This window comes from Phalacrocorax aristotelis, chromosome 1, assembly GCF_949628215.1.
Source record: "Phalacrocorax aristotelis chromosome 1, bGulAri2.1, whole genome shotgun sequence".
In the NCBI taxonomy this organism is placed as follows: domain Eukaryota; kingdom Metazoa; phylum Chordata; class Aves; order Suliformes; family Phalacrocoracidae; genus Phalacrocorax; species Phalacrocorax aristotelis.
The window spans coordinates 150027770-150040110 of NC_134276.1; the positions used below are offsets into that span (position 1 = coordinate 150027770).

General features: G+C 47.8%; 1 protein-coding gene across 1 annotated transcript in view; it reads right to left on the reverse strand.

Moving 5' to 3' along the window:
• CACNA1C (calcium voltage-gated channel subunit alpha1 C) overlaps positions 1-12341 on the reverse strand; it is a 488252-nt gene that overhangs the window by 20341 nt on the left and 455570 nt on the right. The window contains exons 34-38 of the mRNA XM_075115730.1: positions 9178-9306; positions 5453-5518; positions 2169-2260; positions 1185-1350; positions 160-287 (exon numbers count right to left, since the gene is read on the reverse strand). Coding sequence (XP_074971831.1) covers positions 160-287; positions 1185-1350; positions 2169-2260; positions 5453-5518; positions 9178-9306 — 581 coding nt within the window. The remainder of the gene's footprint in view (positions 1-159; positions 288-1184; positions 1351-2168; positions 2261-5452; positions 5519-9177; positions 9307-12341) is intronic.

The following is a 12341-nucleotide window of genomic DNA, read 5'->3' on the forward strand; positions in this document are numbered from 1 at the left end:
CCTTTGTGCAGTACCTTGCAGAGGTATCTATTTTAGGATTTTTGCAGGAAAAAAGTGTTCCTCAGGAGGAACATGGCACTTACTACACTGGGTCTAGAGAACAGAATATAATGGGCCTATTTTCCTGAGGAGCTCTGATATCCAGGCGGGTTTACTTACTTGGCTTCAGGGTCATACTCTGCCCAGATCCTTTTAAACTCATCCAGGTGGTGTGGTCCTAAAATGGACCAGTCCCGTGTCAGGTAATCAAAGTTATCCATTATAACAGCTACAAAAAGATTGATGATCTGCAAACAAGGACAGAGATGACTTGATGGATGAGGCAGGTAAAAGTAAACTTCAATGGATTCGCCATTTAAGGTCTGGATTTGGACTCATAGAACTAGGAAGCCATGGGGGGTGGATTCTCTCTTCCCCCATGCCAGCCCCCCAGTTTAAATGGGAAGATCCCAGAGGCGGGATATTCTCAGCTGGTCACATTTTTCTCTTCCCTACTGAATGGATGGGGCCCAAGTTTGCTGAATGCTTAGACATGCTGTGATGGCTTTTTATTTACCTTTGTCTTTGTCCAGCAGAATGGGGTAGTGGTGGGAGAACCTGAGATTTATGCTCTAGAGGCAGTGGGGCTGAGATAAAAAGCTTTTCTTCTGGCTCAAGACCAAAACTTTAAAAATGTTGCTGCTGTTCACTGGGAGAGTTTTGCGCACTGATGCCAGCTGCAGAGCATGTGCTGTCACTCTGAGCAATGCCGCATTGCCAACACAGAGCAGATGCAAGTGGGATATGTGTATTCTCACAGTCATTGCTGCTGGCAGGGGAGGAAAAACCTGCTCAGCACCCAGAAGGAAGGTAGGAGGGAAGGTGGGAAGTGTGGCTGAGGCGTTGCTAGCCTCAGCACAGCCCACAACTCACTAATTTGGTTTTCTCATTGAGGGGGAGGGGAGAAGAACACTCCTTTGCGGTGCACAAAGGATTGGGATTGGAGGCAGAGCATCCCTCAAAGCTGGAGGGAGGCAGGAATGGCAGTGACCAAAGGGGTGTTGTCACTGAAAGGGTGCTGCTGGGAAAGATCCCATGGGGAGATTTCCCCTCTCTGAGATTGTTCTTCTGTGCAGCGCTGATATCGGGGGAAGCAGGGGCTCAGTCTGACAGAGGGCACGTGTTGGTTGCTGGGGTGGACTCACCAGGAAGGCACAGAGCATGTAGAAGCTGATGAAATAGAAGACAGCGAAGCTGCTGCCACAGGAGTGATCTGCTTCGGTGGAGTTGGCCGGCTCTGACTCTGGGTCACACTTCTTGTCTGGGAGACATGCCAGCATGATTTCCTGCCAGGCCTCACCGGTGGCACACCTGGGCATGGCAAAGGGCAAGGGAAGACAGCAGTGACCTTCCACATGAGACAGACTAGCACACTGGCAACCTGGTCCTGCTTTCATGAACATTAAAGGGAATTTTGCCACTGAGATCAATTAAAAGCAAGTTAGGCTGATGGCTGGGCTTTGACATACACTGGCATACCCTGCTCCTCTTTTTGGCTTTGTTGCCATCGTCAGTGTGCTGTTCCTGACTGGCTTTGCCTAGTCTGGGTACGGGGCTGTCATGCTCCAACCAGCCAGAGTCATCGAGATGTGTGTGACATGGCTACAGATTGCACGAAAATAACTCCTTGAAAACGAGGAGAGAGCGTTAAATTTGTGCCAACTCCCCACCCCTTCAGCACCCTCCCTGGCCCCAGCACACCTGGCCACAGCTGGAGCAAGGTGATGTGCTAAGCTGAGCTGGGCATGGCCATGCCAAAGCATGAGTGGGAGTTCCTGTCCCTTACCTTGCTAAAATAAGCTGAAAATCATACTGACTCAATTTGTACAAAAGGAGGAGTTTGTGATGAATATCAGCATTTGAGAGCACTGAAAACTGGCTACCTTCATTCTGAGTAGGAGGACTTGCCTCCCTCCCTAGCCCTGAGTGTTGGCCAGTGTCAGCTGGCAGGGTACATGGCTTAACAGACTGGTTGTTTCATCTGATGTAACTCTGAGGCTCCCCTGCTGAGGGCCAACATGTTTCTACTCACCTCGTGAGCATGACACGGTAGAAGGAGATAAGCTGTGCCCAAGAGCAGAGGAATCGTGCTCCCAGACTGACACAATCCAGAGCTGTCAGACACCCACCTGAAAAGCAGCAGCACTGCCTGGGGGAAGGTCTGGAAGTTGTTGTTGCGGTTGATTTCTGTGGTATCATTCAGCGCAATTTTACCAAACACCTGGCAGAGAGCAGAGGTCTTTTCAGGTTAGCCCTGCAAAATCCCCGAACCTCTTGTCAACTGTAGCTCTTGGCCTCACCCTGACTCTGATATTTAACAGAATCTGCCTTTCTCTTAAAAAATAATTTCCATGGGTCTTTCATATTTGCTGCTGCTTCCCTTGCTTGTGTTTTATCACCAGAAAAGCACTTATTTTGTAACAAGATGCATCGTTTGTTAAAGCAAGACATCCTTCCTTATTTCATACACTGTGAATACATGATATAGGGCCTTATTTTAACAGGCACTCATATAGTGAGGGGGTCCAGCTGAAAGAAATCAATAACACAGAAAGAAAAGGCTCCTTCCTTCATTTCTTATCTGTCTTTGCCAGGAGGAAATGATAGCAGAAGACCAGCAGCTGCAAAGCCTTAAGCTTCCAACTCTGTGGGGTACCTTGGATCTTCCCAAAACAATGTAAAGTATGTTGCCTTGGATCTGGAGATTGTCCAAAGGCTTGCCCTTCTAGTAGCCATGCTTGTCACCAGCAGGTGTTCCAGGCCCCTGCCCCACAATGCAGCAGTGTGAAGATGATGACTAGATTTGCCCAGACAAAGATGGCATACAGCTTTCTTACATGCCCAACCGACTGTCACTGCACCAACTAGTTCATCCAGCCACAGCATGGAGCCTGCAACCATCAGCAAACCTTTTGAAGGGCCTGCCCTCGGATGTGAAGTTTCCAGTGCAGGAGAGTTCAGTTGTCTTTGAAAAAGTCATATAGCTGTGGTGCTTTTGGGCACTGTGACTGAGGGCTTAACAAACTTCACCTGGCAGAAAGGTCTCTGCACAGCATAGTTGATCAAGACTATTTATTCGCCATTGATAGAAATGTGACAGAGATCTCAAGGACTGAGAGCTGTAATCTTGTAGCCGAAATGAGCAGCAGGAACAGAGCAGCTCTGAGAGATCACAGAGCTTCTTTTCAAGCAAATGTCTCCAATAATTAATACGCTGAAAGAAACAACAATGTGGAGAGAAGCACAGGGACAATGGCAGGGAGGCCATGCCAGATGGGAGGGAGGGTCTGTACATGGCAGGTTTCTGCAGGGGTTCCTCATGGATGTGTGGGCCTTCCCCGGTCCCAACCGCCCCCACACTGTGGGTAGCAGTGACAGCCCCAGCTGCACCAAGGAGAGGCAGAAGGACAGATTAAATGCTCAGACGCAGTTTGAGCTAAGGCAGCCCATATTTTTCATTTAAGGCAAGCATAGGCAAGGGAACTTCCCATGCTGGAAGTCTGATTTTTGTTTTGACCCTGTGGCTTCCTTCACACACGATGCACTGGTGGCAGCTACCACGGGAGCTTTGCATTAGGCACCTATGAGGAGCTGCAGGTAGTGGTTCCTCTCTCATGGCCTCTCCAGTCCGTGCTTCCTGGGCCAAGATATGAGCGGCTTCATCCATCAGCATCAATTTGGATTTTTCCAGTTGGGCACATTAGGTAGCGAGGCTTGAATGCTGTTACACTCCAAGTCAGGGCAGTAGCTGAGGTCAAGTGGTAGGTCTCCTTTGTGTGGGAAATTCTTATATTTTCATCAGAACTGGTACATCTAGTCTGTCAAGGTAGCTGCTTAATAGAGTGAGGAAGGATTTTCCTTCCTATGTGTCCCTATGTGCAAGGGAACTCTCTATGTGTCAGCAGGTTCAAGAGAGGAGCACACAAAATGTCTGAGATGCCATTTGGCCAAAAAGTAATGATAACAGGTCTGTGAGCAAAGAAGGAAGATGAGAAAAGCTGGTTTTCTCATTGGAAGACAGGAGGGCAGGAAGCAATCTAGTAATCTAGATCAATGTGAAAGACAGATGTATTATCTTCAGGCTGCTGAGATGATTAAAACAGAGGCTTGAATGTAAGCCAAGGATTAAATAGACAACTTAGAACTAGCTGACAGAAAAGAGAATAGAATTACAGAGTAAAATATCTAGCCCTGGCAGTGCCTCGATCATTGTAGACCCCATCTGCATGGGTGCTTTGAAGGCATTTTTAATGCTTTGTGTAGCTACATAACACTACTGTAATACTCTCAAGTGATTTTGTTTTCTTTATGGCACAGGTAATCCTGTAAGATCTTGGCCATTTGAGCTAGTTAGGTATTAAAGGCAAAACTGGCAAGTTTACAGTATAAGCCTAGTAGACTAAATGACAGCTGTAATTACTTGGGGCAGTTGAGATAACCTATGATAGTTCAAGAGAAGATTAGTTTTATTTTTCAAACTGGGGGAGGGTAGATGGAGTCTGTGAAAAGATGTCATAATAATAACAGGGAACAAATTAAAACAAGCTCACAGAGGTCAGTTGAATTCTGTTACAAGTTCTGTCAGCATTGTGAAACCAAGAAGCCTGTCATGTCTGAAGACCTCTGGAAGCAATTATGTCATGCCTTTCTATACTTTGGTCTCTGGTCCCAGATGGCTGACTTGTCTGAGATCTTTGATTAACACTGAAGTGAAGCTTAGTTTGAAAAGCAGCAGAGCAAATGAGGCTGGGACTGTCACAGCCTGTGCATATATCACATGCTTTCTTCCATGGTCTGTAGGCAACATCAGTTTCTTTCACAGATGAATACTCAGGCCGGTTCCAAGTTCATTTTGCAAACTGAATAGGAAATTGTATTGATGCAACTTCCTGAAGAACTGGCACAAACACAAAGCGTTGTACGTTGGGTCTGATCCCATATTTACCTTCACAGATGTAAATCAAAAGCTGCTCTTTACAACTCAGTGGAAGTTACACCAGTGTGAGTGTGATGTGTGAGAAAAATTTGGGATGTTCACTGCAGTATGGCTATAAGCCCACTGAAACAACTATTTTGAACCAATGAATGAGGCAGTAAATCTCCTTTGCCACTGCTGCTGGGTATTCCTTTGGGAGTGTGGAGGCCAGGCGTGGTCCTTTTACTGTTTGCATGCTGCATTCTGCCATTAAATGGATAGTTTTTGGTGTTTTTTTTTCTGGAGCGCTTTGTGCTCCTGTTGGAAGTGCCTAAGCAGACAATGTTTTCTAACACAGGTTAGCTGCCATCTTACCTTACGGGGCAAAAACATTCTTGTAAGCCCCTACAACCACACATTGATCTAGTTACTTTATAAGTCAGTTCCCAAAACCAACAGGAGAAGGCAGACACAGCTGAGCTCTTCAGCATCACTTACCTGCATCCCGATCACGGCATAGATGAAGAACAACATCACTATTAAAAGAGCCACATAGGGGAGAGCCTAGAAATGAAAGAAAAAAAAAAAGAGAGAGAGCACTGTGTCTCCGCCGAGCCTGGCACGCTGGGGACTGGTTCATGCTCCCGGCTTTGGGTAACTGTATAGAGTCTGGCTCCAAACGTGGGGTCTGTAATTTGGCCAGGTGGCCACTAGATGCCTCTACAGGCCTGCATTTGCTTGCCCTCCCCGGCACCACCCTGCTGCCACCCAGCTCAGGCAGGCTCTGACTCTGCTCCCACTCGTGATGGTGTAGCTCTGCTGCCTTCAAGTCAGTCCTTCCCTTGACGGAGTGAGGAAAGCAAGGGCAAAACCAGTGTCTACAGCTGCTTACAGAGAGGAAAAAACTCTCATAACGAGTATTATTTTTTCTGGATCCAGTCTGGTGAAATCAAAAACACAACAGCTGCCGAGATCCACAATCAAGGCTTCTGCTACTATGGTTGGTACCATCCTAAGTACCTAAAGCCGCATCAGCTTTGGTCCCTGTTCAGTGTTAGGTGTCTGTGATGGTGTCTGCAATGCACTAAGTGCTTGTGATCAGCTGCTGAAGAGGAAATGCAGAGCCCTGATATACAGAGCTGCCTCATAAGGAAGAGGCCAGTGCAATCAGCAAAGTGTTGAGTGCTATCGGCTTCCTCTGCCACTAGCAGGAATCAAGGGCATAGCTTGGGACCTCACAGGCTCAGGCTTTTGAGGAGGATTTTTCTACTCTGTTGCTTTTGAAATATGCAGAGCTCAGACCAGAGACATCCAGACATTGCTTCAGAGGCAATGAGCAGACATGTTCATCCTGAAAATATGAGTACAGGCCCTGATCTGGATTTTGAACACCCCATTTCACAGAGTATGAAAAGCCTACAACATTATTATTTTTTTTAATATAAGATTATTTATACATTTTAAGTTTATGCCTAAATTCAAAAGGCCTAAATCCTACGGGAAGAATTAAGGAAAAATTTTCACTCACAACTACGGAGATTTGGCTAAGACCTGCGGAAATAATCTCAAAGAGATCTGAATACTAAAATGGCAAAAATTTAAACTTTTAAAAAATGTCTGTAATCATCATCTTGAGGCTCAGGGGCAGATTTCTCTGTGTTTTATGGGGTCAGACAAATCTGTGTGATTACTCCACACTGTCAGTGGAGATACACCAGCTCAGAATTGGGCTCCAAACATTTTGTGATGATCTAGTTGCGACTCGATACACATGAGAACTGAGAAAGGCTCCTGGGATAGTGTCCAGACAGGACATGAGGTGCCTAACCTTACCAGTTCTTCTGTCTTTCAAATGGGGGTGGGAAAAGTGTCATCTCTCCTGGCCATCTGACCCTCCGCTTTCTTTCCATTTACTTCTGCTCAGCCCACTCCTCTCCACTGATGCATCTTCCTACTCACCTCTGCCCCCTACTCCCCATGGCTCCTTCAGCTCCCCACCTCCCATATTCTACTCTTCTGGCTCTGTCCTCCTCTGTCTCTGTCCTTCCCTGGCTTTACCACTTTGTCCTTGGGATTCCCACGGCCTTGCCTTGCCCTCAGCACCACTCTCACTTCCTACTCCTCCCACTCACCAGCCTGGGCTCTGTTGCTATCTCTGCAGGCAGAAACCCCACCGAGCATTTTCCCACCACACACTCCTCTGACCGGTGCCCCAGCTTGTATGTAAGCATTGCGCACCATGCGCAGGGCACATGAGAGTTATTATGGGCTCTGAGCTCCGGCAGAAGTTTGTTGCTTATTAGGCTGCCCTGTGTGAGCAGAGACGCTTCCTGGAAGCATGTGGGGACACGGAGAACAGCCCATGTCAGACAAAGTCTGCAGGGATCACAGATTTTGACAGTAGGAGTGGCTGGGTTAAGAGCTCTGCACAGTGTCTATTCTTAGCTACCAAAGGAGCCTCACAATAGTTGCAAGAGGTGGAGCTCTCAGCAGAGAATACTAAGTTATAAATGGCTAAAGGCTTTCAAGGGAAAAGGCACTCGCTGGCAGAGCTTCCCCCACCCCCACTGTGGAAGATACCTCCCTTGATACTTTCTCCCATCACCCTACAACCCTGCCTAAAAGTCACTCTCCAATCAAAGAGGTCTGAAGGTCACTGGAGGGAAGTACCAGGCACTCCCTTTCCCATCCGTCTCATCCCCTCCAGCCAAGAGCTGTGGCAAGCTGAGCTCAGGATAAGAGCGAGCTATTGCTAAAGAGGCTGGAGGGGCACAGGGGCAAGGGGAGGAGAAGCAGGAACTGGAAAGTGTGACTCTGTCCCCTGCATCAGGGATGGCTGAGCTGTGCCAAGGGAATCTCATTCCTATGCATGCAGACAAAATGGTTCCCACTGGACACACTCAAATAACAACCTGGAAGTTAGCAACCATGTAAGCAATGGAAAAAGTCACTTGTGGTACAGATGTGTCAGAAAAATGCTGTGCAATATTAGACCCTCTGACTGTCAGGAGTGTGCAAAATGAGAGTCCTTCGCATGAGCCTGGTGGCTACTGAGGCCACCTAAGAGATGCACTGGAAAAGGTCCAGACTGATTCCTGGTGTACACATGTGCTGCCTCTGCTGACAGAGACAGAAGTCATTGTGATCCACAGCACTGCAAGCTTTGGTCCCAGCTTGTGTTGTAGCTGGTGAGGTTTACGTTTTAAAGCGTGGATCAGCTCCTTTCCCATTTGAGTCAATACAAATGCTGTCGACCATTTAAAGCCTCAGTCTGAAGGATATACAGTTGCTGTTTCAAGATTTGTGTGTTACACAATATACTTGTCCATGCTTTTGTCCAATGGTGTGTCCTGCATCTTTTCTCATGTTTAGACCACCATTTGTATTCCTGTGCTGTCTTTCCCTCACGCTTCCTCTGGACCTGCCTCAGCTAGCATCCAGGTTGTGCTGGCCCGGTAAATCCAGGCCAAGTACTTGTAAAATGCAGGAATATCCTATGCTTCCTCTCTAACAACCATTTTTTCTATACATGGCTAAGTTAGGGGCTGGTTCGGAAGCAGGTTTTTTTAGGAAATAGCTATCTCTTGGTGTTTGTTTTCCCCCAGAAGTGATGATACTTATCCAGACTGGTCTCCTTTGTCTTCCCCTGGCTACTCTGGTACTTCACCTACCACTGAAATGCAACCTGCCTCTAGGGCAAAAGCAGCAGCAATTTAATAACTTGACATTGTTACCAGGGCCAAAGGTGTGGGGCCAAAAAGGTGAGATTCTTCTTGGATGGAAGCATGGGAGCCCTATATCTCTAACACTCACTGGAAATCCTTAAAACAAAGCTTAAGGGAAACTTGAGACCCACGCCTTCCCCATAGCTGTGTATTTCTCTTAAAGCAACAGACATAAAATACAGCTAAAAAAGGGAAAAAAAAAAAAAAGGAGATTGAAGGGTTACAGACAGGTAGTAATTGAACTGAATTAAGCTATCAAGGCTGTTCAGGAAGCTCTCAAGCAATTGCTCATGCTTTAAAGATAAAACTCATACCCAGGCAGTCATCCTCTGTGAGCCCCATTTACTTGACTCTCATTCGTGCCACGGGTCACTGGTGCACACAGTTCTGACCAGTAGCCTTTGAGGTCAGGCACTTGGGTGAAACCACTCCCCGAGGGGCCACCAAGGGGAAATAAAAAAAGAGTTAGCTCTTACTTAGAGATAAGTGAAAGAATACCTGGAAGGACTTGATGAAGGTCCAAAGCAGCGTCCGGATGCCCTCCCCTCGGCTCAGGAGCTTCACGAGACGCATCACACGGAAGAGTCGGAAGAAGGTGATTGAGATGCGAGAGTTTTCCTCTGTGTTCTGGAAGCCATTGGCACAGAGGCAGGAGTTACAACAGCACAGGAAGAACAGGGGCCCTGGGCCACAGAGGACGCTACGGCGAGAGCTCACTGCACTGTTCCTTGTCCTGGTACCCCTCCCTGGGCTTGCGCTGCCCCGGCACCCCAGGGGCAGGCTGAGGCCCAACAAGCCTGCCCTATCTCCCACAGTGGTGAGGCTACTCTGTGGGGGCTCTTGAGGCCATTGGCCTCTCCCTTCAGGTTGCCTGTGCTTTTGGGGATTAGGCATGTGTTATGCTATAAATCCCTCCATTACATCTCCTTCTCACATTGGAAAGATACAATTCTCCTTTGACATTGTACTGGAGGAGAAAGATACATTCTCTTTTGACCTGTCTGGGATGTTTTACTCCAACAAGAACCTCAGCCAGCAGTTCTGGTGAATCTGGTGTTGGGCATCAGCCACATGCTGCTTGCTCTGCTGGGAAACAGTAGCAGGTCCCAGGTCTGCTCTGGGGTGCGAAACCCCATGGGGGCATGGTGTCCTCTGCCCCTGCCCAGCTGCTTGCGTCACTGGCACCGCTGGCAGCCCTGCTGTCCCTGCGCTGCTGTGGCCTTGCTTCTGGGGGCTGGGCCATGGTCGCTCGCTCCCGCTGCTCCTCCTTTGGGCCTTTTGCATTTCTCATGACCCCTTTGTACTTCCCACAGCCTGCACACTGATATATTTTTTTAAAGTTTTATTTTGGCTTCACTGCTACTGTTCAAGCATGCAATATTTTAAAATAGTCTTTCTTCTGGCCTGTTTTTTTCTCACAGCATCTGCTTTGTCCCTAAGCGTTTTCCCCTGGGCCTGTAACCAGCTCTGACGTTCCTCAGCCTTCACACGTGTGAAGGGCACATCCATCGGAGTGCTGCCACAGTGGTAGGCTCACCTGGGCCTTGGTAGAGGACCCGCTGCCTAGCTTGAGGGGAGGCGAGGCACAGAAAATGCCATGTTTCCATGTTCACTGAACCCCTAAAATACTGTCCGAAGCCTGCAGAGTTGGTGGCTTCCACTAGCAGCACTGTGGGAATGTGACCTCCTGTCACAGGAGGAGATAGCTCTGTCACCCTGCCACTTGACCTTCTGTGGAGCGAAGAAGTGCACAGAAGCCCCCTCTCTGTCCCCACCCAGGCTGCAAAGACTGCAGTTTGAATCCGAACACCACCGAAAGAGCAACATTTAGGAGGAAGAAACAGTGCAGATCACCCCTGCTGTTAACTACTCACCACTGTGTAAACCAAGAGAGAACAGACCCTTTGGATTTCCTGTCACCAGGCAGTGAAAACAGCAGCTGTTTGTCTGTCTGCTCCTGATAAAACCCAAGGCACAGGAACTGCCTGGATCTATGTTTCTGGGAATAAGAGTCCAGATGAGGAAATGTACCTGTGCTCCTGTTGTGTGTGCTCCTGTTTCCAACCCAGCACGAGCAGATTGGTGCTCAGCTCTGTTGGCCCCCAGCTGGGTCGGTGCCCCAGCTCCTGCTGTGCAGCCGTGGGGGGACACAGGGACCATAGCTGCTTGCTAGTGTGTGTGAACCCCACTCACACAGAAAGCACAGCGCTATGTGTAATAGTTCAGGATTGCACCTCAGCTGTAGTTTGTCTGTCTATCTGTGGTGAATCACTGGTGGATATTTTGGGTAGCTTCCTCCAATCTGCAGCAAAGGCTGACACTTGCTGCCTGTGCAGTAACCAGGTGAAAAAGATTAGAGGAATGGGCCGTGTCAAGGAAAAGCCTGAGTGCTCCCTACATCTCACGTCATTCTACTTTAAGTTGGATAACAGGCTGGGGGCTTCAGTGAATCAGATGGAATTGCTCTGAGGTGAAGGAGGGAATGTGGCCTCCAAGAAATCAAAAATCATGGCATTCAATTCTCTCAGCTCTACAGTCCCAGAGGGCTAACTATAAGGTCACGCACCTCTCTCAATCCTACAGAAGTCCTATGGCCTCCTTTCCACTTTCTCTAAGAAGCTAAACTCCAATACCACCTAAAAGAGATCTGAGGCCCAAAGTTAAAAGTTGTGTGGACAGCAGTACTGCTGCGGTTGTGACTAAAAAATAATTAAATATTTTCTTATTCTACCTGCTGCTGCTCATCAGCTTGGCCCTTTGGATGGCAGCAAGTTGGCACGTGGGTCTAGACAGAAGTTTTAGCATTCCTTTGTCTTTCCTTGCTGAGAGGAGGCAGCTGCTGCAGACAGAAAATTATCCCTGTCCTCCTAGGGTCTGGGAGTAGGCAAAGTCTAAGCAGCATATAAAATAGAACAAAATCTTCCCTGACGCTAATCTGCAATTTATGGGCATCAAACCACTTAGCCACAAACACTCAGTGATGCCTCAGGAGATTACGGTCATTTTAAGACTAGGTGCCTACAGATTAGCCGGTGCTTGAGTAGCCTTGCTTGCTTTCTCCTAGTTTTCATCCAGCTTTTTCGAGGTATATCCTTGCCAGAGGAGGGAGGTTCTGCAAAGCTGCGGTCGAGACACTGGAGTTACTGCAACTTTGCTGGGGTGGTGTGGGAACTGCCTTGTACATCAAGGCAGCAATTTATATACACCACTGCACAGCTTCTTTTTTGTGAAAAGTACGAACTCAAATGTTCCAGTGAATCACCTATTGAAGAGGACTTCAGAGACCCAATCTTTTCTAGTCTGGAGGCTTGGACATGAAGTCACATTGCAAACTCATTCAGCATCACACTGATAGTGACATAGTTTGTTGCTAACAAGAAATCTTACCAGGTCTAGTTCTCTCTTGGTGAGTCATTAGAAGGCAGAACGACAGTTAACTTGACCAAAGGAAAGCTCAGGATGCACAAGAAATACACATGTGCAGCATATTCACAGCTCATGTGAACACCAGACTCACACCAATACACAACATGGCAGCTTCATGCACAAATAACTAGGCTGGGCTTGGAGAGAGAACTTGTGATCACGGAGAAGAGAATAAAGGAGTGTGTTAGAAAGAGTGTCACAGAAGCTGGGAAGGTGGTCTGTATTTTCGGTCTTAC